This window comes from Periplaneta americana, chromosome 10 (assembly GCF_040183065.1).
Source record: "Periplaneta americana isolate PAMFEO1 chromosome 10, P.americana_PAMFEO1_priV1, whole genome shotgun sequence".
Taxonomy (NCBI): Eukaryota; Metazoa; Arthropoda; class Insecta; order Blattodea; family Blattidae; genus Periplaneta; species Periplaneta americana.
Genome location: NC_091126.1, coordinates 83,282,310 through 83,310,245, shown reverse-complemented (window position 1 = coordinate 83,310,245; position 27,936 = coordinate 83,282,310). Strand labels below are relative to the sequence as shown.

The following is a 27,936-nucleotide window of genomic DNA, read 5'->3' as shown; positions in this document are numbered from 1 at the left end:
TGACGGTGATGGTAGATAGTGACTATGATGGTGGGGGTAGTGATGGCAATGTTGTTGGTGGTAAGGATGGTTATTTTGTTGATAGTGATAGTGGTTGTAGTGAGTGAAATTGGTGTTAGTGATGTTGGTGATTTTATTTTCGATTTTGATGTTGTTTTATGATGGTGACTAAATCGGTGCTTAAAGTTGTGTTGATTGTGATACTTAGCCTATGATGTTACATTAGTGATGATGGCAAATGCCATGGTGGTGGTATTCGTGGTGAATACGTTAGGGGTGAATTTGTTGGCGAGTATGTTACTAGCTCTACTGCTGAGTTGGTAATGTTGATCATAAAACTGATAATTGTGGTGGCAATTTTATGAATGGAATGACAGAGTCACAGTTTATCTTCTTTCCCTTGTGAATGTAAATGTCCAAGAACAAAATGATCTTACAGTTCTTACCAGAATCACATATAGATCTACAAACCGCAATGTACAGATGTGTTGCAAATCAAACTTGTTGAGAATTGCAGGAAATAATATCAAATAAATTAACAGCCACGTGCATAGCGCTAAAATCGATAAATTCAAGACAAATGTTTTGTTATAAAAATATTTTGCACATTATGTGTAGGCCTATATCTTTGTTTCAATGCAAGATCTTTCAGTAGGCCTACTCAAACGAATGCCTTTATTAGTTTAATCAATAAAACAGTTTCTTTTTAAATAAATAAGTATATTTCCAAAAGTAGACACGGATTCGCGTGTTGCAGACTTTCCGTGCGATTTCCACGTACGGATACAGGAGCCGGGGATTGCAGTAGATATCGATTTCGTGATATTTACATTCACAAGCAAACAATCCGTGAGTTGTCTGGTGTTTTGTTTATTTGTTTGCGGATGTCTTCAGTTAAGCTCACTGGAACTCTCTGGTAATGTAAGGAATTTCATGCCTGAATTATAGCTTGCCTTAGGAGAAACCGCAGGTCGTATTGTGTTCAGACAAGATTTAACGCACTGTCGAATTGTCTTTGACATGGGTGCTTACCCATTTTCATTCTGATATCCTGTGCTGCCTTATTTGGACGACTTAGATGTGAGTTACAAAATTAAATTTTCCATAGCCTGGAAAGTTGTCTTACTATCCTTGAATATATATAATCCAAGGCACAACAGTCCATGAAGAACCACGACTGTCCAGCCGGCTGCCGGAGGAGAGGTAGGCGATCATCCAACCAGAATGGAGGTACCGTATGGTTTGTACGATGAGCCCCTCAGCCGTTATAGCTGGTTTTCGTAACCGGATTTCGCTACCCCCACATTTTCTGAAGTCGAAATTGCGATAGAAAAGCTAAATAATTACAAGTCTCCAAGTATCGATCAAATTCCAGGAGAATTAATACAAGAGGGTCAAAGTGCATTATCTAGCGACATTTATAACCTTGTACTTACTATTTGGGAAAAAGGAATTCTACCAGAACAATGGAAGGAGTCCATAATTGTACCTATCTTTAAAAAGGAGGACAAGACTAACTGCAGTGACTTTAGAATAATATCAATTTTGTTGACGTCGTACAAGAGTTTGTCCAATAATCTTTTGACAAGATTAACTCCATATGTAGATGAAATTATTGGGGACCATCAGTGTGATTTTAGACGTAATAGATCGGATATTGATCAGATTTTTTTATTCGACAGATATTGGAGAAACAATGGGAGTATAATGGTACAATACATCAGTTATTCATAGATTTCAAAAAGACATATGATTCTGTTAAGACAGAAGTTTTATATAATATTCTTATTGAATTTGGTACTCCCAAGAAATTAATTCGATTAATTAAAATGTGTCTCAATCAAACGTACAGTAGAGTTCGTATAGGTTAGTTTCTGTCGGATGCTTTTCCAATTCACTGCGGGCTAAATCAAGCAGATGGACTATCACCTTTATTTTTTAACTTCGATCTAGAATATGCCATTAGGAATGTCCAGGATAACAGAGAGGGTGTGGAATTGAACGGGTTACATCAGCTCCTTGTTTATGCGGATGGCGTGAATATGTTAGGAGAAAATCCACAAAATATTAGGGAAAATACGGTAAGTTTACTTTTAGCAAGTAAAGAGATAGGTTTGAAAGTAGATCCCGAAAAGACAAAGTATATGATTATGTCTCGTGACCATAATTTTGTACGAAGTAGAAATATAAAAATTGGAGATTTATCCTTCGAAGAGGTGGAAAAATTCAAATATCTTGGAGCAACAGTAGGCCTAACAAGTATAAATGACACTCGGGAGGAAATTAAACGCAGAATAAATATGGGAAATGCCTGTTATTATTCGGTTGAAAAGCTTTCATCATGCAGTCTGCTCTCAAAAAATCTGAACGTTAGATTTTATAAGATAGTTTTATTGCCCGTTGTTTTGTATGGTTGTGAAACTTGGACTCTCACTTTGAGAGAGGAAGAGAGGTTAAGGGTATTTGAGAATAAGGTTCTTAGGAAAATATTTGGGGCTAAGAGGGATACAGTTATAGGAGAATGGAGGAAGTTACACAACGCAGAACTGCACGCATTGTATTCTTCACCTGACATAATTAGGAACATTAAGTCCCCTTCTGTTTTGACTCCCTTCTAATCAAAGCCAACAAGCTACTTACAGGTCTTTCTATTGCAGCAAGACCCTCCTGGGAGGCCGGAGGGAAAAGGACCTTTGGATAGGCTGAGATGTAAATGGGAGGATGATATTAAAATGGATTTCAGGGAAGTGAGATCCTAATGGCTGGCCTATACGGACTCTGCCATGAGTGCGGATAGGAGTCTAGACCTGGCTGTTTACCCTGTATTTTGTAATTGCTGTAATGGTGTTTACCCTAAAATAATTTGTTGTTAAAGCGATGAACTACAGAGAATAGTGGAATTTTTAGGAAATTTGTCATTTTTTTATTTTCGCGCTAAAAATGTAGGCCAGTGGTTCCCAACTCAGAGCACTGTGTCGTCATCAAGCCTTGCCCGCTCGCCCGCGGAAAGTCGTAACATTGCAGGTAAGACGTTCAGCGGCGGGACCACAATATGAATTTACTGCATAGGTTTATGATTGTTTTCTGATGAAAAAAGATACGGGCTGAATAGAAATAACTAAATAAACTATCTTGAGCAATTTGAAAAAAAAAAACATTTTTCAACAAAGTTCGAAGTTATTAAATGTATAATTACTTTTAGAAATGTAACACACATTTCATGTTAATTATTCAGGTAATGCATGACAATTACTGTAAATGTGGAAACTGCTTCTGTTAAGGAAAATGTTGAACAAAACACATAAAAAGCGTAGGAATAGTAATGCAGAAATTTAACTCAATTCAGTCCACTCAACACTGGCATTAGCACTGATTTTTCGGGATTTGTTTAATTCTCTTTTCCCTCAGCAATTTCTCAACGTTTGGAACTATTGTTTGTATAGTGCATAATGTGACAGCACATTTTAAGTTATGATCCGATACTTGGCTTCCATGACATGGTTTGTTTATCTTCATCATAGGAAAAAAAATACTGTTCGCACAGATTTGTGAATCCGAAAATGGATGTCTGTATAATCGGGGAAATCTAAGACATTTAAAGTTCATATAAAAGTCACATAACTTCTTTTGTTTTGATATTTGTCCTTCAATTCACTATCGTAAAGTAAATCAATAAGTTATAATTACAAATAATAATCAAAAATCAAATTAAAAATTTTTCTAGTCTTTAAATCTCGAAACAAATTCCTGGCGCAGGTCGTCATTATGTGTGAATATATTCTTCGAAATCCAAAGTCTTAAGAAACTAGTATGCCTATATATTTGTTAATTTTGAAAAATGTGCTGTAACTTATCCTTTTAGTTACGCTAACGTTCCATAATTAGAGGTGGTTTCATATTAAACTCCTTCACTCTGTCATATAACTATTTAACAATCTTGTTGTTACCTTGCAGAAAACAATTTAAAGCATTCAGATAATTCCATTAAGAAGGCACGTTCACAAATCCATTTTTTTTCATTTTTCACTTATGATACAGACTTTTATCCTTTCTCCGTGAACGATGATGTTTCCTCCCTCAGTTCAAAGAACCTATTCAATAATTTGCCACGACTTAGTCACCGTACTTAACTATAATATGACAGATCGCCATACTCGCCATTGCATTCATCAAGAAAGACTTAAATTGACAATGAGCAAGACTTTTCGATATAATTGTGTTGGTGGTTTTTCCAACTGGGCTACTTCTATAACACCATTTTGATTTGTTTTGCATATGAATTCTGTTGGTGTATAATGCAGTGAATAGAAATAACTTCATGGGATACATTAACGCTTTTCACTTCGTCCCTTAGGGTGGTATTCATAGACATTTCGCAGCACGCGCTACGAGCGTACTAAGCTAGCCACGGCTATCCACTGGTTACTAGTACAGAATTCAAATCATATCCTATTGCTAACACTGATTTATGAATACGAAAAACGCTGATAATCCACTGAAAACCCGCGCTAAAAATGCCAATGAATACGGCCCTTAGATTCCTTATTAGACCCGTTTTACTTCCAACTATGGAAGGAGCACCATTGGTTGCCAAGGATATAAGTTTATTCCAAGGAAGTCCAAAATAATTTCTACAGTCTCTACATGAAAACATCGGAATCAGTAGTAGTATCCTTTATGAAAACAATATTATAAGAGTTCTCCTTAATCTGAAGGTTTTCAATAACGTCTCTTACAAAAATCACCAGTTGGGGATTATCGCTTACAAAAGCATTTTCATCTACTGCCAAAGAACAACATGTGGCAGACCGACAAATAATTACTAGTTGCACCTGAACGTCCTCGGCTAGACCTTGGATGGGATGCATCACGGTGGAAGGAGACAAACTGATAGATTCAAACTCCTACTCTTGAGAAAGTTTTTCAGTTGCAATTAAACATTCTTAAAATTTTCAATCTTTAAAAGGTTTATAATATCGTAGGCCTACTATTACAAGTGAAATTTTATAACTGAGTCGCACAGCCGATTTACTAACATTGTGATTTTAAACAACTTCTAGCTCATTTTCCTTCAATTGTTGAATTAATGCTACACGCTCTTCTCTTCGTATCTGCCTTATTCGTTACTGTGAGTTGTATAATGCATCTGTAAATTGTATTTCTTCAGTGTGGCCTACGTTTTGAAGTGTTTTCTGCTCCTCACATCTCTTGTTTGAATGGATAGCAAGAATCGCCTCTGTTCACTACAACGCAATGTCACAGATCGGTCCTCTGCCCGGTACAGTAAGCATGCATCAGCCAAGCACTACCCGTGGCCGTTCATACGCGAGTTGATGATCACTGATGTAGGCCTACGATTTCATGAAGAGTATTTTTGTGAAACTTTGATAGCATAATATCACTACGGTATATTAATTCTAAAAATGAATTCGGTGGAAGTTGTGTTACTGCATGCGTTATGTGCAACCAAAACTTTAAATTTAATTATTTCAAAAAAGAAATTTTCTATGTTTTCAACTAGTATTCATTTTATTTCTCAGTGTTTAAAGCTAGAGTGATGAAACTTTGCACGCTTATTCATTAATATCTCTGTTATGAAATGGAGTACTTGGGAAACTGTATTCAGCATAGTTTTAGTGTCAGAGATTTATATGTAAGCAGTATTATTTTTATTATTGGTGTTTGAACATTGAAGAAATTATTTTTTTTTACAAATGAACAAATTAGAGTAGGGCATTACTAATTTTTTTGTAAAACTGAACATACACTGTGAGCGGTATATACAACTTACTTGCATTACAAGCGGTTATAGCGCGCGTGACTAGTGGGGAGATCCGACAGAACTCTCGGAAGGGAGGAAGACGAATCGGCGGTGAATGGCATGATTTAGGCCTATAGTACCATACGAATAATGCGTCGGTAAGGGGTAAAAACAAAGTGTTACGTTGAGCTTACCTTTTGTTAAAGCATATGTTGAAAATGATGTCCGACTTTCTGGATGCAAGAATCACATTTAAGAAACTTGCAGATATCCAGGCAGCAATACAGCTAAGTCCTAGGAAATCTTCACGCCGATTAGCACAAGAATGCGACTTGACAAAGATCAACATTAAGATGACTGAAAATGCTGCACTTTTATCCTCATAGAGTGGCAGATTCATCATTTACAGCAAAGACATCCAGCCACTCGAGCGAATTCTTGTGAGTGGATGTTGCTCTCTGTTCATAACGGTACTGTTGATCCATCTCAATCACGGATGAAGCTTGGTTCCATTTAAATGGTATGTTCACCCTCTGAATACAAAGCACTGTGGCAATGAAAATCCTCATTCAGTGCCTGCACGCAGGATGTGTCCCATTTTCTTTCCCGATCCAGTCAAATTGCAACATTATGTGCGAGATAAACTGAGACTTTTTTCTTTTGCATTAGTGACTGAATATGAAAAAGAATATGCGTACTTCCAGCATGATAACTCCACTCCGCAAACAGATGCTGTCATTAGAAGCATTAGAAAAGGTGTTTGTTTGATGATCGCATAATTAGTCGCGGACGTTGGCCAGCTCGTTCCCCGGATTTAAATGTTTGTGATTTGTATCTTTGGGGGAATTTTAAACATAAAGTATATGTGAACATTCAACACTCTCTTGAAGATCTGATGAATGAAATCAGATAATTAAATTACAAATAAAAGATTGCAGAAGGCGTTTCAATATTTTCTACACCGATGTGGCATTCAGAAAGGTGGATATCCATTTCAATATTATTCTTTGTTAAAAGGCAAGCTCAGTATAACGTTTTCTTATTACCTCTTACCAGCGCATAATTTGTTAGGAACAAGAACCCTAAATCATCGTCATTCACCATCGATTCCTTTTCCTCCCCAATAAACGAGCGCTACGACCGCTTATAATGGCGGTAAGCTGTATATGCCGAGCATTGTATTTTAAAATATGTTATAGGCCTACACTGCATTTCAATGCTGGGCACAAAAACCAGAGAAAGAGATAGAGAGACCTACCTCCCCTCTCCGAAGAAATTCACACTGCTTGTAAGACTAGAAATAGTGCTAAAGTCATAAATGCTTACAGTGGATCCAGTGATGTTCCTTACAAATTCCCAAATGGAGAAATACATATGTGCATGGTCTTAACACACGATCATATATAAATCCGGGCCAGAGATCAATTTTGTAGTATCAGGGATGTAAGCCCTACTAGCTTTTGGTGTGAATCTATATTCGCGCGTAAAATGTAATGTTTTAAATTATCTTTAAACATTGTCAATTTTTCTTAGTAATTTATTCATACATTCTATTGCAACGGCCTTCAATATTTATTTAATTTCCAATAAAATTTAATTTGTAATAGGATAATTTCTCTGACCATCAAATAATCCTGACTTCACATCCAATGATTTCTTCACACGAGGATATGTCAAAAGCAACAACGTTTACTCGGGAAAAATCCGTAACTTGTAACACCTGAAAGAGAAGATCTCCGGCACGACAGCAACCATCAGGCTTGACATGATTTAGTGTACTTGGAGAGAATTTGAATATCTCTTTGGCGTTTGTACAATTAAGATTAGCGTAAACATTTCGAATTAATAAGTAAAGAAACGAAATGCTCAAGCCTGGATGTTCTACACATATAAGAAGAAAACTCAGTTATTTTTCTTCATTCTCTCGAGTATTTGAGTGTGAAATTCCTGACATCTATTCGATGATCGTGTACTTTATGAAATTTGGGGCGCTCACCGGAGAATTTTGAGAACTCATTGGGTTTGAACTAAAAATCTCCAATCATCAGAACAGTTAATGCAAGATAGACCAGAAATAAATAATTCAGCATGACTTACCAGTGAGAGAATATTCCGTCGATGGCCATATGAGAGGCGTCCCAAGTCTCGGGGTTCTCATACTTGCAGTGTTTGCCACCGCAGAAGAAGGAACATTGGATGCCGTTGGGAGTGACGCGCCGCAAGTTCTCCGAGAACTTGGTGTAATTAGAGGGCACGTGGGCTTCCTGAGGCTTATTGCTGAGGCCTGCAGGTATCAGCGAACCCACTCCCACTTCCTGGGACATCCTGCAACCAACAAAGTACTCAACACAGTGCGTCTGCTTCATACGCGGAAAGAGAATCTGGTCACTACTAACACAATCATTTCTATTAATCCGGACCCAATTCACCTGCCGACATCTGGAGGTAGTGTTTCCAGGTGTCCCGTATTATATGGAATGTCTCGTAATGGAGGCCTGGAAAACTTGCCCCGTATGTAATCGTGTTGTAGAATAATTGTGATAAGAAATAATAACTTTTTATTACCATCAATGTTTTTACTAACGTAATAATAGCTAATAACAAAACAAATACATTCTAACTTCTAGCTGCCTCTGTTTCAATTAAAATTAATTTTATTTCCAAGCAATAGATCTGCATAGTCATTGGTATAGTAATTTTTATCGAATTGGGTGTAATATATGTGAAGACGCGAAAAATGTTTGAAAACGAAATGAGCATTATTTTCTATTCCGCGTGAAACAAAAAGGACGTGTTGCATTTATTTAATAATTCATATGAAAGTAAGCTATTCAATTAAGTCTTATACAGCAAGACATTTTTTGTACGATTTCCGCATAATGTAACCTATATACAATGAATATAAAGATTCACTATTCTAATGTGTACAGCAGAGCCAGGAATTAATATGAACTAAATTGCATGGACGTCAGCTGTATACTAATGCTCTAATATTTATGTTACTTTCCCGCCGCTGTGGAGTAACGGTAGGTAACATGTCTGACCGTGAAACGAGCGGGCGCTGGTTCAAAATCTGATTGAGACAAGATACCTAATTGAGGTTTTGAGGTTTTCCTAGTACAGTATTTACCTCTAAGAGCAAATGTTAGATAACTTTCGGCTCTGGATCCTGGACTCCTTTTGCTGGCATTATCGCCTTCATTTCACTCTAGACGCTAGATAACCATACAAACTGTTAAAGCGTCGAGCGTCGTAAAATAAATTAATTAAAATTACGTCCTTCAGCCTGTGTCCTCGCAATCTATGTCAAGGGGAAATGTACCCTATTTACGCGGCAGAAGAGTTTGATCTACAAAAGAGAGACAGACTTTTATCTTTACGAAACTTGTTTGGCCCACCAGTCAGCATCACATTCAAGAATGCCACCCGGGCCACCTATCGAACTTAAACAATAATCAGACAGCCTATGTAGTCCGTAAAATCGGAGAAAACAAACCTAAGTCGCGTGTCCGAACCTCGAAAGCCGAGCCGAGCCGAGCCTACTTGTTTCCAAGTGAAGGAATATTCTGCACATCTTACTGAATTACTTGATGACACTGAGAAAGTTATTTTTCATCACGGGTGAAATTGCTTTCCTCTTCATCTGGTTGAAAACGTTATTTGATGATAGTTTCAAGTAACAATTTATGATTATTTTATAATTCAATACATCATTAACTCGATGAATATCATCAAGGTCTTCGTCATAAACAAACCGCCTTAACTTTCAGAGCTCAGCAAAACTGTTATAAAATTAAAATGGTAGATGAACATAAATCAAACAACTGCTTTTATCGGCGACTGAATCTTAAATATTCAGACCGAGGATAGCAATCATGGCCAACCGCAGCCACTCCCTATGCCAGCAAAACCAGCACTCCACCATTCCGAACTGCACAATCCATCCTCCCTCTTTGTTATGCCCTCAAGACCGATCGCGTGAGCATATTTATTAGTAAGCCATACAATCGAATGACTGGCCTAAATTGAAACTTTTTTTTGCCTACAGCTTTTCGTGGTTTCCAATGGGATTATGACAGGTGTAGGGATAAGCCATAACAGAAATTAGACAGGGACTTATAACACAATTCAGTCTCTTCAAAACTTTTCAAGTAGCAGTATCAGTACCATACTTTGCATGTACGCATATACATACGCATTTACATACGCGCGTAAGTATGTATGTATGTATGTTAGTATTTTATTTTATTAAGTTGGTTAGTTAACGACGCTGCATCAACTACTAGGTTATTTAGCGCCGATGAGATTGGTGATAGCGAGATAGTATTTGGCGAGATGAGGCCGAGGATTCGCCATAGATTACCTGGCATTCACCTTACGGTTGGAGAAAACATCGGAAAAAGCCCAACTAGGTAATAAGCCCAAGCAAGGATCGAACCCGCGCCCGAACGCAACTTCAGATCGGCAGGCAAGCGCCTTAAGGTAAGCAAGCCCTCCCTATACCACCCATGTTAAATTTTGATATTTCTGGTGCACTTTACTCTGGATGTATCTGAGATACAAACTCAAAATTTTGAGGGGTTAGTTAATATACATTTATCTTGAATAATACGAACCAGTTTCGATCAACTGTTATTAGTTTTTTAATTATTAATATTTTTCTAAATGTTTAATTTTATGTCTAAAATTTGTAATTCAAAATTTGAAAACTCAGGTTCTAAGTAATTTACAACAAATTCCGTTCATATTATTATTAGTTATGGTCTTCTTAATGTCCAGTCCAAATTTCATGCATTTATCTTTAGTGGTGTTGATGCAACATGCACCAACGTTACAAAAAATGTACAATTGAGAAAAATGGATTTAAAGTTTTGACAAATATTCTCATACCTGAGTGCATTGCTAGAACATTCCAGCACCATAATCTGAATCTTCTGTGTCCTCACGGCTTCTCTTCTTGTTCCTCTTCAATTTTCTTCCCTTTTTTGCCATTTCTTCCATTACCATTTCTGCTTTTTTGATGCGAAGAGAGTCTAATTCCTTCAAGATGGTTATGGTGTTGAAGCCTGGTTCAATCCCCAACTTTTGTAGGACTTTCATTCTTCCAATATTTCCATCATTGAATGATATGATGGCATCTGTTAGTCCTAATCTAAGTGTATTGACACTAACAAAGACTGTTTTGGGGATCCTGCACCACAGAACATGGTTGAATGCTTCGTTTGTATTTTGAGTCTTGCCATGCAAACATTTTTTTAGCAACTCTGGATGTGACAAGTCTCTATATATTGGTTTTATGGCAAGCATAACAGATTCTGGTAAACCATGGTGTTTATAATCGGGTTCCTTTCTGTTATATTTGCACCATGAATTGTCACCTTTAGGACACAGGCCATGTTGGGGATCATCGTCAGTGGAGAGTTCGTGAAAATATGTAGCCCATACTGCACTCCTCATATCCTGTAGACTATGCAAATTATTTCTTTATGGCTTGACCATAGTAATTTTGTAATTTATCTATCATGCCATCTGTAAGTCTCTTTGATCCCCCAACACCTTTGCCATCTGAAAGTTTCTTTCCCACTAAATCTTTCTTGAGTTTGCGAAGCCTGGAACCCATACGCTTTTGTACATGTCCAATGCATTCCAGTTTCTCCACAGTACAATCGTCCCCATATGGTTTACTTTCCACAACTTTTACAAACCCCTTACTGTCTCCATCACCTAAGTACTGCTTGTATTTCACACCACGAGTCTGGTTGGAACGTTGAAAAATACGTACAGCTCCCTCTGCCTCCATACCACCACTGCTTCCATCGAAATTCTTTACACAGCCTTCATGAGCCCCTGACTTTTTGCATGTATGACAATATTTTGATAGCAATTCTGAATCTAAAACTTTTCCTGTATCAACTGATGTAGCTACCACAACTCCATGGTTTGACGTGTGGCCTCTCTTATGCCATGTCCCATCTATTGCAACTGGAATCTTGTCATCACCGTCATTACATTGCACTGCTTCCTTGCATGCTTCTAACATACTATCCTCTGAGACAGTACCAGCCGATTCTTGAATATGTTCAATTACCTTATGAAATTTTGAATGTGGCTTAGGCAAATTCATCATGGCACACAATAATCTACCAGCAGCGTAACCTTTTCCAATACAGCGTAGCCCATATATGAATCTTGTATTCACTTCATATCCACTAGGGGTAACTTTTGATGTTTGAAACGTGCCTTCCTTTCCGCACACTGCACACACTATTACTAATGATGTAGCAAGTCCTTTTCGTTTCTTCATGTCTTCTTGAATTGACAGAGAGTCACATTCACAATATTTACACTTTGTTTGTTGAGATAATGCTTCTGATAGCAATTCCACATCCACTAGTACATAACCAGATTTTAACATATTATCTTCACAAATATTAGACTGTTGCATTTCACACATCTCATCAAATAGTTCTTTGGAAGATGAAAGTTTCTTCTTAGATGAACTAGGAGGTGTAACACACTTACTGTTACTGGTAGTTGCTACATTTTCTCCACATGGTGTTCGGTCAAACCTAATCTCTTCTGCACTAAATACGTTATTAACGTTTCCGTTACTAATTAAATCACTAATAACTTCCTTCTTTCTTGTATGAATGTTTCCAGTAAACATTCTCTTTCCAAACTTCTTATTTCTTCCCATTTTACATTCACAAATACAAAATAACAAATGTTTACTTTTACCTCGCTTCCCGTTTCCTTGGAAATCGAACCACAGATGACCATGACCAAAGAGAAAGTTGACAGTGGCACCAACAGAAAGTACGAAATTTCTCGAAAAAAACAAGAGTTAGTTCATAAAAATATCTTCAAAGGTTTAGGAAATTCAAAGAAAAACATTAATGTCGGCAAAAGTGGGCGTGGTCAGAAAATGACAAGCAGTCAATTATATGCTCATTAAACGTCCAATTTTAGTCCGATTCGATTATAAGCCGCATATTTGCATTCAGAACACTTGAAACACTAATAAACACCAGAAATCCAAAAATCCATATTTTGAACCATAAACGAAGGCTTGCTTACCTTAACCGACTGAGCCACGCCGGTGGCTGTTTGTGTGTATGTATGTATGTATGTATGTATGCTTGTATTACGAGGCGCATCCAGAAAGTAAGTTTCCCTATTTAAAAAAAAAGAACACACACTTTCAGGAAAACATTTATTGACAACAGGCACAGCAATATTTCAGCTATTTTTCAACATAGCCATCATCAGAATTGAGACACTTGTATCGTGGGATCAACTTTTGTATCCCTCTGCCGTAGAACTCTGCCGCCTGTGAATGGAACCAGCGTGTGACAGACGTCTTCAGCTCTTCGTCGTTGCCAAAACGCTCACCGGAGGACAGGAATTTCTTGAGGTGTAAGAAAACGTGAAAATCGCTGGGAGCAAGAGCAGGTCACGACTGTAGGGTGGATGACCAAACAACTCCCAGCCAAATTCCGTCAAAACAGCTGCTGTGCGCCGAGCCGTATGTGGACGAGCATTGTCATGGAGGAGCACAACACCTGCAGTAAGCATTCCACGCCTCTTGTTTTGAATGGCACGTCGCAATTTTCGCAGTGTTTCACAATAACGGTCAGCGTTCACTGTTTCACCTCTTGGAAGGAAGTCATTGAGCAGAATGCCCTTCCTGTCCCAGAACACCGTGCACATCACTTTCCGTACCGACAGCGTCTGTTTGAATTTCGTCCTGACCGGAGATCCACTATGCCGCCAATTCATTGACTGCTGCTTTGTTTCCGGGGTGAAGTGCGAAATCCAAGTCTCATCGCCCGTGACGATCCTGTCGAGGAACTCGTCGCCGTCATCGTGATACCGTTGCAGAAATGTCAGTGCTGCTCCTAAACGTTGCATTTTGTGTTCGGGGGCAGGTTTATCGGCACCCACCTGGCACACACTTTTTTGAACAGCAGGTGCTTAGTGACAATCTCATGCAACAAGGATCGCGATATCTGCGGAAAATGGCTGCTCAGCTCCGTAATCGTGAAGCGACAGTTCTCCATGATGCACGATCATCATTGATGAGGGACGGTCGCTCACTGCGCTTTTCATCATGGACACTTTGACGACCTTCGGAAAACTGCCTACATCAGCGACGCACCATCTGCTTACTCATGATGTTCGGCCCATAGACCTGGCAGAGCTGCCGATGAATTTCAATTGGCGCAATGCTTTGTGCATTAAAGAACTTTATCACCGACCGAACCTCGCAGGCAGCGGGAGAAGGAATAAGAGCTTCCATTTCGGACCACTGCTGCCACGCTACTGGCACCAGGCGGGACCTGTCCGGCTGGCATATGATTGATACGTCATAGATCTGTTACGCATGCGCAATTGACACGACTAATTACGTTTACTTTCAAGGGGGAAAATCGGGAAACTTACTTTCTGGATGCGCCTCGTATGTATGTATCTATATTATTTTATGTTACTTGGTTATTTAACGACGCTGTATCAACTACGAGGTTATTTAGCGTCGATGGGATTGGTGATAGCGAGATGAGGCTGAGGATTCGCCATAGATTACCTTACATTTGCTTTATGGTTGGGGAAAACCTCGGAAAAAAACCAACCAGGTAATAAGCCCGAGCGGGAATCGAACCCGCGCCCGAACGCAACTCCGGATCGGCAGGCAAGCGGCTTAGCCGACTGAGCTACGCCGGTGGCCATGTATGTATGTATGTATGTATGTACGTATGTATGTATCCTATGTATGTATGCATGTATGTATGTATCCAATGCCTACCCACTTTACGTTATTCGGGTTTCGCATATTGCGGATAGATGGCAGGACTGTGACCCATTTTCTAATTGTACATCACTTCGGCGGGCCACACTGTACATGATGTGTATCTGTGGAGAGTTATCTCGTGTACTAGGATGAGCGTATGTATAAGTGTTCGTGTAAGTGTAGTGTGGGGAATGAGTGATGATGATGATTATGATGAAGATGAGGAAGGGGGAAGGGGAAACCCGGTCCGGCACATAGCCTACTCCTGTCGAATAGCACCAAGGGGGCCGCCAGGCTTAACGTCCCCGTCCGACGGACGAATCACCATCAAGAGTGACATATGCCTTCTCTTCATATGCAAGCGGAGAGATTTGGTGCATAATCTAGTGATTAGAAGTTGCGCACCGCCATCTCTCGTAGTCCCAAGATAGAAATTTTACATGAAAATTTCTGACTCCGCTGGAAATCGAACCCGGGCCGGCTAGTCTGGAGGCAGACACACTACCACAGAGCTAACTCGGCGGATTTCCCCTGATAATGTCATTACGCAAAATATACCTTATCTTTTTAAACATTTTGCACTCGTAAATTAAGTGGTCTACAGTTTGATCTCCCTGGTTACAAACACAAGTTGGGTTGACTATTGTTTTGAAACGGTGTAGATATGACTTGGTTTTCCCATGGCCTGTCATCAATGCTGTAGACTCTGGAGTAATCTGAAATTTCAGTTTCAACCACTGCTTTATGGATGGGAAAAATCCTTTGCACATTGCTGCTTGCATGCATGCATCTTTACATTCTTCTTACAGGCTTCTTGAAGGGTTGAGTTTCAATTCCCAAGTCATATTGAAGTAGTCACACAAAATCCGTAAGTTCGATTGCTGGATCTAGTGAAGACCTCACTGCTTAAGGCTAGTTCACAATAAGCGGGAAACGGAAACAACGAGAACGGAAATAATGTTAAAATAAATGTATTTAAATGTGAGCATTCACAATAATTAATTGTTGTTTACTCACATTTAAACACACATATTTTAACAATATTTCCGTTTTCGCTCTCGTTGTCGTTTCCGTTCTCGGTTTATTTTGAACAAGCCCTTATTTATATCTGCTCAGTCTTGCTGCTCCGACAACTCGTTTCGTGTGTTGTTTCTACCAACAATTAATCTCATTTTAAATATAGTATTTCTGGCCTTTCTAACTTCAAAATTTTAAAGTTTGTTCAATCGAACATGATTGATGACAGTGGTAAACCAGCTTGCAAGTCATATTTATCTTCCTGCACATATTGCAAGAACGTGTTTCATGTACATTTTCCATTTATTTTCCCCCGATACACTGATTCACGTAGGTAATTACTGAGTAAACCTCATATTTTCCGTTTATTTATTCATGATTTTATATAAAAAGTGAAGTAGCATGGTAAAATTCAATTAATTTTTGACTTCATAATAATAATAATAATAATAATAATAATAATAATAATAATAATAATAATAATAATAATTACAATAATAATACGAGGCGCGTCCATAAAGTAACTTTCCCACTCGTCCCACAGCTAGCAAACCATATGTTGCGTGAAGCGACTGCGTGTACGTGATAGAGTAATGTCCTGGCATGGCGCATGCGCTAGCGGAATTTTCCGAGTGCTCTCAGTATCTTCGTTTCATTGGTTGAAGATGGACGTTCCTATTCCAGCTCCCGCCGCGTGTGAAGTGCGATCAGTGATAAAGTTTTTGAATGCACAGGGCATAGCGCCGATTGAAATTTATAGTCAGCTGTGCCAGGTCTATGGGCCTAATGTCATGACAAAGCAGATGGTGCTTAGCTGCTGTAGACAATTTTCAGCAGAACGTCAAAATGTGCATGACGAGGAGCGCAGTGGGAGGCCAACCATAATTACAGACGACCTTGTGGAGCAACGCAGCGTGTTAAAATAATTTGCAATCAGAAATCCTTTTCCATTTGTTTAAAATCTCAAAACCTTCTAGCTCTAAATTCTAAAAGTAATGTTTCCAGAATGTCGCAGTATTTATCTATTTTTGAATCAGAAACATTTGAAAGTGACTTCAGACACGAAAAATGATTAAACTCATTTTATTTCAATTGCATTTTCCAAACATTTATCGTCATGGAAAAATATTTCACCGCGTCGTACATGTCACATATATTCTGATCACATCCTTAATTCGGGAGTTTAGTTTGTTCAGCTGTTCAGAAATATCTGTCATGAACGCCAAATCTATATTCACATAGTACTGGGTAACAGAATGACCCACTGCTGACAGTAAGGATAACGCTATAGGAAAGGTTCAACGCGGAAGGGGTTGTCGCGTGGAACTTAGGTCAGAGTTCAGGCTCTGTTTCACGAAGCACAATTTTGCGATGCCTGGTTTAGTCTATACAAGGCATGTTCATCGCGGGCACTTCTAGCCTTCAAACTAGGTGCAACAGTGACGCAGCATCCCAGAATCGCAAGCAGGCACAAGCTTAAAGGATATTCTACGTCACTGTTGCACCTTTTTTAAAGGCTGCAAATGCCCACGCTGAACATGTCTGGTCTATACGCACTCCTGTGGTATGTCATGTAAGCGGTTTCGTGTTCCGGTCTCGCATGGGATTTTTCATGTAAAAATTCAGTGAAACTTGTGGCGGACAAGACCGCAGTTGGGGGTTTTACGCAGGGTTCTCTCGTTTCCCCAGTATACCTGAGTATGGGAATTTATATAAGATTCGTTCCAACAAGCGGTTAATGTACGGTTCCTGTACTATTTTATGCGCATGCGCTAGTTGAGCATCTGCTGGGATTGAAACTGGACTGGACAATGTTGGAACGCTTTCAGGGATCATAATGTACAAAATCCATAGATGCTGTAACTGTGATCATCTTTGCTAAGAACGGTATGCTTAATTATTATCGTTTTGCAGCTAATTCTAATTGCAGAAATAGAATTTCGATCATTTACTATAAAAAAATGACAAAAAATATGGAAGGCAAGAATTCCGCTAACTCAATGTCTTTTTAAAAGAATTGATGTACGTTATTTATTATACTTTTAATCAAAGTTGCATGTTGAAATTGTAATTAACTATTTCAATATCCAAATAATTTTCATTCTCTTTCTTTTTGGAGAAAATTTAAATTAAATCTATATATATATATATATATATATATATATATATATATATATATATATATATCTTGATTACACAACTTTTAATACTATATCACTTCGGAAAATGTATTAGTGTCTTTCATGTGCTAAATTTTATATTACATTTATTTACATTTATATTATATTAAATGAAATCTCCAGTTTTATTATTCGTCTGCACTGTCACTTTTCATCTTAACCTCATTGATGTGAATAGTCGATCATGTCTTTCTTCAGTATCCAGGAGACGTTGGTGAGCTTATCCGCATGCGCGTCTCGCGTACTCTGCCGTACGTGCCTCAATCCGCTGACTACTTCTGACCTTTCCGAACGCGTGTCAAAAGTTTGTTGGAACGCCCGACTGCAGTACATGTTTCCGGTACGGGAATGGTTCGGATTGTGTTAGAACACTTTTTTTTGTACTGCGCATGCTCACGATAGTTACGGACGGTTCTTGACTGTTGGAACGAACCTTATAGTTCCACCAACTCTCCGCTACATTCTAATTCCATTACATTCTACGACCGCTGACCGGCGACTAGCGACGCACTAAAGAGACAGGTTGGGTTTCCTACACAGAAACCGGGGTGCACAGCGGACCTCAGTGTAGTCAACTGAAGAATGCGCCTACCTAAATGGTTAGCACAATAGACAGTTACCATGGGAGGTGGTCACAGTAATAGGTTTGCTCTTCCCCAAGAAGAGTAGTAAAGAATGCAATTTATTCTCCACTGAAAGAAAAGTATTAAATTAATTTGTACGGTCATGTCATCGCGAGGAAATTTCTGTCAAATGATGTTGTTGATACGACCATTTATCTATAGAGAATTTTGAGAGTGAGAAAAATTAAATGCAACATTCAGCAGAGCTGCAGATTATAAACAAAGTACGTACACCTTCATTTTACTGATCTGTAAAGCGATGGATGTAATTCTATCTGAGGAAACACCTCTGATTTCATCACCGAGGAGTGTAAGAAAGGCATATAATTGACTGTGAATCTATTATGTCTTCTAAGTAATACGACGTTGCACTACTTATGAATGACCGTCATGTCAGTCAGCAATTTGCAAAGGAAAAGATAAGATAGAAAGAAGTGGCAACTCCTTTACGACAAGATAGCTGCACATGTCTGTCCTACTCCCTGTGTCAAGCGAACACTGACGAACTTATGATAAAGACAGGCTTCTTTATTGTAAGCGAGAGTTCTTTTTTTAACATGACGCATATCAGTGGCGGCTCGTGATAAAATATTATGCGTGTTCACAATTTTGTGTCCCAAAACTCCAAAACCGAAGAGAATTTGAAATCATACGTTTAATATGAAATGTCGTGATTCCAATGTTTCACTATCGAAAAAAATCGTATATAAGTCCAAAATACATAATAATAATAATAATAATAATAATAATAATAATAATAATAATAATAATAATAATAATGAAACCCAATCTTTTTATTTCCAATTTGTCCTAGTAAGTTTACCCAGTTCTTTATGTTCAAAATTGCTTGAACAGGTTCATTGTTTATGTTTGTTAAAATTTATACATCCGCTACAACAATACCGCTATTTAAAAAAGCGTGTGTTGTGTAATATATTTTGGTTCACAACACACTGATACACTATAGCCTATGCCACTACTATAATCCCATTCTCATAGATTGATTACTATAAATACACGCCAGTAAATATTATTCTTAAATATTATACACCACCATACAGATACTTAAATTATTCCATGTGTTTGAAAGCTAAACTATGCTATTATGCTAACACTAAACTATAGTAATTCACAAACTGAACTCTCGTAGCAGCACTGTACACAGACCCACACTAGGTAAACGTCCAACAGTGAGAAATGCTGACACCTACAGTCTAAAATACACACTATTAAATTTCCTGCCTCGAAATATAGCAAGTGAAAGATAGGCATCGATGCACCTGACATCTGTAGGGTTGATTCACTGTTCACTTAACGCTTTGTGCTCTTGACGAGTCATAAGCAGCCAGTTAAAGACAATTTTGTCCCGCGCATGCGTGTAATTCCTGTAACCTTCTTCAAAGAGCACGGCTTAAAGGTGAACGTACGTTGCCAAGTTTACATAAGTTCATGCAAGATGCGGGGAGTTTAACATACTCGATTCTGATATTATACATCCCCCCTACATCAATATGGTATTAAATAATAAAACTAATCGTGCTTCAATGGAAACAAGGTGTTCACGTGCTCTTGTGCTCTTATTGACGCACAGCCACTATCACATATTACACTCAAGCTGCAGCGTTGCCAGCTTTTCACAGTCGCGTTACTACTGATGAGTGAAATTTACAATCCTTTTTCAGGCAATTAATCGACACCAGTGAATTTTATAACTGAAGTAGTATTAAAACAATAATAAATAACTTACTCTTCACTACCTTACAAAAACTCGTATTTTAAAACAGTATAATGGAATTCGCAGTAACAATTTTAACACAAAATGTTATTTTTAGAAAACCGCTCGCAGAGTAAAAAATGTTTCAATTTTTTTTTCGTCATACTTTTATGTAACTTATCTGAAGGGAAGTAATGAAGTCCCATCCACTCTATAAAAACATCCTATACAGACAACATTACAGTTTACGTTACATTACAAGGCTCTCCACTCTGATTTAAGTAGTAGGTCTAGATTTTTGGTTATAAATCCAGCGGACTCAGTTTCCATTGCAGCATTAAATTGGTAATTTCTCTTCTCTCTCTCTCTCTCTCTCTCTCTCTCTCTCTCTCTCTCTCTCTCTCTCTCTCTCTCTCTCTTCAATAGAGAAGGTGTGTGCTAACCTTGAGGCATGTAGATCAAATGGTTAAAAAGTCCCACCATCCTTCAAAGTTGATAACGATGATGTTGATAAAGTATGTCACGTGAGAAAGTATGTCACATCGGTGACGTAATGCATTACAGCCTTGTATTGACGTTATAGCAATTATTTCCTTGGGTCGAATTTGACAAAGGAATTGGCTGGAAGCATGATCGCCTGTACCAAAGTCAACTCCATCGAATGACATACTTTTAACGGAGGGGCCCAACGCACGCAAGCCGTCGCACTGACGGGGTCACGACCCTCTACATGCAAAACGCAGTTATTATGACTCGGCACTTTATTTTCTAACATCTTATTACTCATGGCCCTTTCCACCGGGAGGAGGATCCGGTGAACTTGTCGTAGTTACCAGTGACTGAATAAACAGGTCACCTTTATCAATCACTCCAAGAATACGTGTAATCTAAGCTATTCGCTGAGTACGTCGTATTTCAGTCAGACAATAAACATGTTACAGTCATTTAATATATAGGATATTTCAAAAGTCAGTTCAAACATTAAACCACTATAAATGTTGTAATATTTGAGTTAGGGAAAAAAACAAAAACATTAGAGTCTTGGGCAAACAACGGGGTTTATAAAACACATTGGAAGGTGTCCGCCGTTCTCTTGTTCAACGTACAGCATTCTGTCTGCGACACCAGGCACAGCATTTTGCAGATAATGTCTTGGAATATTGGCAATTTCTTGTGAAATGACATCTTTCAGTTGCAGTAGGCTTGTTGGATGTCAGAAAAACTCGTTCTTTAAGGTAACCCCACAACCAAAAGTCGGCAGGATTGAAATCTGGAGATCGCGGAGGCCACATTTTTGGAAACTGCCTACTGATGACTTTGGTCGGAAAACGAACCTCAATCACACGTATTAACTGCATCATTAATTTTTAGTAGGTTATTGTACGATGCTTTTAGCGTCTAAAAGTGATGAAGGTGATAATGCCGATGAAATGAGTCCGGGGTCCGGCACCGAGAAGTTACCCAGTATTTGCTCATATTGGGTTGTGGGAAAACCAGGGAAAAAACCTCAACCAAGAAACTTGTCCCAACCGGGAATCGAAACTGGGCCACCTGGTTTCCCAGCCAGACGCGGTAACTGTTACTCCAAAGGTGTGCACAATAATGGAATAAGACAGACTGTTACAGTAAACAGGAAGTACTACTACAGCATGTTACAGAACTTCGTCATCCCTTGACTGAGGAATCACGATATGGAAAACATAATCTTCATTCAAGATGGCGCTCAACCCCGCATCTTTATCCCTCCAAAACAATTAATTACGCAGATGTTTGACGATCGTGTCATCAGTAGTCTCTTTCCAGTAATGTGGCCTCCGGGATCTCCAGGTTTCAATCCTGCCGACTTTTGGTTGTGGTGTTACCTTAAAGAACGAGTTTTCCTGACACATCCAACAACCCTACTGCAACTGAAAGATGCCATCTCACAAGAAATTGCCAATATTCCAAGACATTATCTGCAAAATGCTGTGCATGGTGTCGCAGACAAAATGCTGTACGTTCAACAAGAAAACGGCGGACATCTTCCGAATGTTTTATAAACCCCGTTGTTTGCCCAACATTGTGATGTTTTTGTTTTTTCCCTATCTCAAATATTATAATATTTATAGCGGTTTAATCTTTGAACTGACTTTTGAAATACCCTATATATCTCGTACATAAAGTACGTTATATTTATCAATATTTTAATGAATATGTCACATTTACCAGTAAGACGGACATTTTGTAGTGATACTATGAAAACATACTCAATTTCTTAAGCCATTTACCAACCAAGCTATGAATATTTTACATTACCCCAGTGAAAACATTTATACTTGGTGAGTAGGCCTACGTCACATTTACCAGTCAATCGATAAAACGGTATAGTTACTCGGTGAAACATACATTCATGAGCACTTAGTGAATGTGTTCAGCTACCAATCAATCGATAAACATTTTCTAGTAACTCCGTGAAAGTCCCTGGTGGTTGCTATTGGTCTACATAGCTTTGTTAAACATTGTCGCATCAGTTGATGCTTGTAACCAAGCAGTAAAGAGCTGTGGAGTAACGGTTAGCATGTCTGACCGTAAAATGAACGGACCCAGGTTCAAATCGTGGTTTAGGCAAGTTACATAGTTGAAGATTTTTCCTAGGTTTCACCTCAACCTTTCAAGGGCAAATACTGGGTAACTTTTCATGCCGGACCCTGAACCTACTTCCCTAGCATAATCACGTTTATTTCAGTTACACCAGTGGTGTCACTAAATCAGCACGGCAACTTACGATTTTGAAGTTACGGGAGATGCCGCGTGCTCCTCTGTAAAAGAGTGCATATAACTGTACGACTACACAGCATTTAGGCAGGGGTGTAGAAAGTGTTACATTAAGCAAGGGATTAAAGTTTTAGGGAAAATCAAAATCGTACAAATGAGACAATTTATGTCATAAGTGCCTGAGATACGCCATGCACAATAAAATAATCAACAGTAGTAAATAAATTCTAATGCATTTATATAACAACTTCTACAACAGGCAAACGAATAAGGCATAAATATTACATAAAAATTTAAATATTTGTGAAATAATTATTATTTATGTCTTTATTTATAAATTAACAGTACTTCATTTCTTCTACGGGAAAACAGTATGTACTATACTTGAATTATATTGTGTCAGAAAGCACTGGAAGAAAGAAACAAATACTGGTACGTAAATACATATACAGGGACATAATTTTACTTTTTCTTCAATTTTTATTGTATCTGTATTTTTAATGTACTTCACTCCCACCCCTTCTACTAGTAAAATTCCAACCATTCTCCACACAGAACCAAGGCCGCGTATGTAGTCAAAGTCGCCTTACGGTCACAGTAATCAGTACTGAGTGAGTATAGTACGTTCCAGAAATATGTTCGCGTTTTTCAGTGACGAAGGAGCTTTCAATGTTGAACCATATTTTCGCAAAGGTACTGTCGTCCGTTTGCCTACGTCGCATCCCGGTTTCTCCCAACAGGTTCTGCTCGCCCTTCTGTAAAGGCTAGTGGCTGGGCTGTCTTAGCTCTTTTCTGAAAACATTAATTTCTGTTAGGAATTGGACGTCTACGTAATATTATACCCATACAATTGTTTAAAATAATTTAAATGAAAGGGCCTCGTTAAGTAATTAACTGTCACGTGATTCCCACACTTTCTACGACCCTGCGACAGAACCACTTGGACAGTAGGTAGCATGTGTGAGTAATTTTATCTTTTCGGATCGGGCAGAAGTGAAGATTAAATTTACAGTACGTAAGGTACTCTTTTATAGAGTAGGTATAGAATTATTTCAACATGAGTTACTAGTACGAAGGATGAAACTGGTAATTGGAATTAGGTACAATAGTCTATATTGCGATAATATGCACAAAAGAACTGAAGCCTGTATCGAAATGAAAGGCCACCATTTTCAAAAATGTGTTTAAATATCCATATTGTGATTATTTTTCGATTTAACTTCATTATCCATATTGCATGCTAATGTGCTGTAGACAGTACAATATACACTGCATAATGAATACGTCCGAATGGATAGCTCAGTTCGTGAGTAAAAACACTTATTGTTAATACTGTACTGTATTTTGATTAAACAAGAACCTAATGGAAAATTATCAAACTCAAAATCGCGATATTTCCTAGTTCACGTAAATGGATGAACTACTTTTCTTCCCTCCTATACCCAGTAAAGTGATTTGTTTGTATTTTACTTCAGTATCATCGAACTCCAGTCGTGGAAGGGGGTAGAAAACAGTGTTTCCGGTTCTCAATCGTTAATCCAAAGGTATAGCGAGTTTAATATTAGAAATATTAGTAAAAATAAAATGATCCTGTACAAACTGAAAAACAAAAACCGTAGTTTTTTCTATGCTTTTATTTCATTGCTTATTTTTTGCAATTGCAATGCGTAGCCGAAACATTTTTTTTTAATTACAAGAGTTCATTTTTCTCACTTGAAGGATCTGTTGCAGACGTTTGACATATTTTCAGATGTAACATTCTCTATAACAAGTAATATTACGTTATCAGTTGGAATCCTTAAAACTGAACATAAATTGTTGTCTCTCAATTAACTTCTTAGCCTAGATTTGTTAAGTTTAATGAAATATTTTGTCTTAAACCTTCTACATCAGCGATCGCAAATTCCTGCACTGTTTAGTACTGAAACGGGGCACATACTTTATGCAGTCGTAACCCGTTCTTAGCCGAAACAGTACCATAACACTTGAGGATAGCTTAAGAATTGAGGTCCCGAATAATAAAACAGCCCAAGTTTAGATAACTAAATTTTACACGAGCAGGTTTTATTTTAATTACTCATTTCTGGGTTAAATTTTGTTAAGTGTTAGGTTATAGTTTTACATAATCAAACTGCATATAGCATCAAGTTTTAGTGTTTATATGCTTGTTGGATACAGAATAATTAAGGCTTATTTAAGCGTAACTTGGCACGTTGTTTAGCTCTTCTTTGCTATACTGAATTAGACTTTGCTTCATTATAAAAATACTAAATGAACGAACGTTCACATAAAAAATAAAAATATACCTGCACAGAATATATTTCAGACAAAAACAGCAAATTAATCTACATCTAAACATCGATCATAAGGAAATTCCATAAGTAAAAATACGCTGGTGATCCTAGTCGTTTGCTTTTGTTGATGAAGAGTGTTCCTCATTTTCAAAATGTCAAGAACTGTGCTTTTTTAGCCAAATTTTTTATATCTGACTCTCCACATTCTTCACAGACGAAACATTTTGGACGGCCATAAGTGCAATTGAAATTATTGTGAGGGTGATGAGGAAAGGAAAGTATTCAAAGCTTGCTGCCTTTACTCAACATTTTGTTCTGCATGCTTCTTGGCGGACGTTATTGGGTGTAGTTTTTCTCTTCGCCATACTTTTTCGCTATCTTACCCTTGTTTTGTCTCCATTCTACAGATTTAGAACGTTTTTCAGAAATTTACAATAAGATTCACTCGAAACCTCGTTCATCTGGCGAGTACCTTCCATTTTCGTGACTTAACCAGTAACTTTGCAGCAACTCACGATCCCAAGTTGGCATTGCCGACAACAAAACAGTGACCTCAGTGATCGACTTTGGATACTCTTACATGGGAACGAAGAATAAAGACGTCACAAACGTATAAAGACAGGGACTTTGGCTATTTCTTGTCGTTGGAAGGTCACTTCTGCCTTAGCAGAGCTAACATCAGAATAAATCTCGATTTCGCAAAACAGGAGACTTGGGCTGTTGTCCTATTTGGGACCTCAATTATTACCTAATTGTTTCAATAGTGCAAACAAAATTAATTTGATCACATATAAAGTAAGTACTTTTAATAGTTTACTGAAATAATTTTGTACTGCATGTAGCACGTATGGGTGAATCCACAAATGCGTATAAAGTGTTAGTAGAAAGACTTGAAGGGAAAAGACTTTTGGGAAGGCCGAGACGTAGATGGGAGGAGAGAGAGGTGGGATACGATGGTAGGGAATGGATTAATCTTGTCAGGACCGATGGTGGGCTTATGTAAGGGTGGCAATGAACCTCCGAGTTCCTTAAAAACAATTTGTAAGAAAATATTTTATTTAATTTTGAATATCTCATCTGGAACCTAATAAGGTCAGCACACTTAAAAAGAATACAAACTAAAGAAATGTTTCTTTGAAAAAACAAATCTTAACTCTTTACTCTAGAAGAAGGTTTCTAATAATTCAGAAGATAGACTTCAATAAACATATATCCCAAGTTTATCATTACGAATATAATTGAATGGGTTATTTATGAAAGGGCCTAAGTCTTGAATACTAAATTGTTAGCAAAAACTGCTTCCAGGCCGAAATTTTGAAATTAAGGCTGAAATAAAAATTGTGTCATAAATTCTACTAAGCATTAGAGTGTAAAATTTAGTCCTCTTCATATCTAAATGGATGTATCTACACCAAAAGAGCAGTTATTACATTACAAACTCATTTTCACAAAATTAGCGACTTAGGCCCTTTCACAAATAACCCATTCAATTGAGAAGGACTTCACTATCCACTCCTACGACATTTCCACCTATTCTGATTCTTCGGACATCGAGAAGTACCTATATATTCTAATTCTACCAGGATTTGGTATAATTTCGCATATCATTTGTCATGAAAGAGAGAGAGAAAAAAAGAAGCATTTGAAGATTTAGGAATGATTTTTGCTATATTAGCAATTGGTTACTGACTAGAATGGTATGTTATACAATGACACTCTGAATGGGATTTTCTAACAGTGGTAATAACTTTTCCACAAACTGAATATTGTGTCCCATTTTCTACATACGGAAACGAATAATCACGTTCCTGAGAGCGTCGTTTAAGATCATTCATACTAGCCGTATCGTAAGAGACTCTCAGAGCTCTGTTTATATACACCATTGATTAATTCATTATTTTAGTTCGCCATTTGTAATCGATCTTTGTCGATCATTCGCTTCAGCGAGACAACGTTAAGAGAGCCTACAGTTAAGCCTTGGTTTTTCTGAACCGACGCTTGCGAGTTGCGAAATGCGAGGCCCGCCTCGCACAAATCCGGACTACACGAGAGATAGTAAGTTGTTTCTATAACTGCGAGGTAGGTCTACGCAGACCTCGCATCTCGCAGTTATAGAAACCATTCACTATCTCTCGTGTAGTCCGGATTTGTGCGCGGCTGGGCTCGCACCTCGCACGTCGCATGTCGCATGCGCCGGTTCAGAAAAACCAAGGCTTTAGGCAATGTTTAGCAACCAGTGAAGTATCAGTGCACACAGTGCGAATGCACACGAACAACATCTATGTTTTATATCATACTTCATTCACATTTGCAAATAAGATAGAAAATTGTTCTTTCATGTTCAACGGAAACAAAATACACTGGTCATTACTAGTGCTGTTGATCGATCAAAATATTTAATCGATTAACTATTTGAGTTTAATCGATTAATCGAGTTTTGATCGAGTTGAAGAAATGTTTTAATATACTGTAATACACAATTATTGTTAAATTTAACTTGTGTTCAGTGATAAGCATAAGTATTAATTGTTGTATATCTGAATACATTGCATCGTTATATTACAAAACAACTATTTTAATTACTTACTAACTTTATTATTATGAGGCTTATCATTTATTGTGTCAATTTCGCCGGGAATTTTTGAGACAAACATAAATAACAAAAAGTATTAAGACTCCCCTACTTAATACTGCTTTATCCATGATTTTAAACATGTGAGTGCATTCACATCCTCCTAATTAAGTGCCGCCCTACGTTTAGTAACAATGTTTCCTGAATCACTAAACACGGAAAAAAAAAAACAT

The 27,936-nt window shown here is 37.9% G+C and overlaps 1 protein-coding gene across 1 annotated transcript in view; it reads right to left on the bottom strand.

Moving 5' to 3' along the window:
* LOC138707838 (protein tyrosine phosphatase domain-containing protein 1-like) overlaps window positions 1–27,936 on the bottom strand; it is a 436,109-nt gene that overhangs the window by 324,330 nt on the left and 83,843 nt on the right. The window contains exon 2 of the mRNA XM_069837814.1: window positions 7,859–8,086. Coding sequence (XP_069693915.1) covers window positions 7,859–8,085 — 227 coding nt within the window. The 5' untranslated portion in view covers window position 8,086. The remainder of the gene's footprint in view (window positions 1–7,858; window positions 8,087–27,936) is intronic.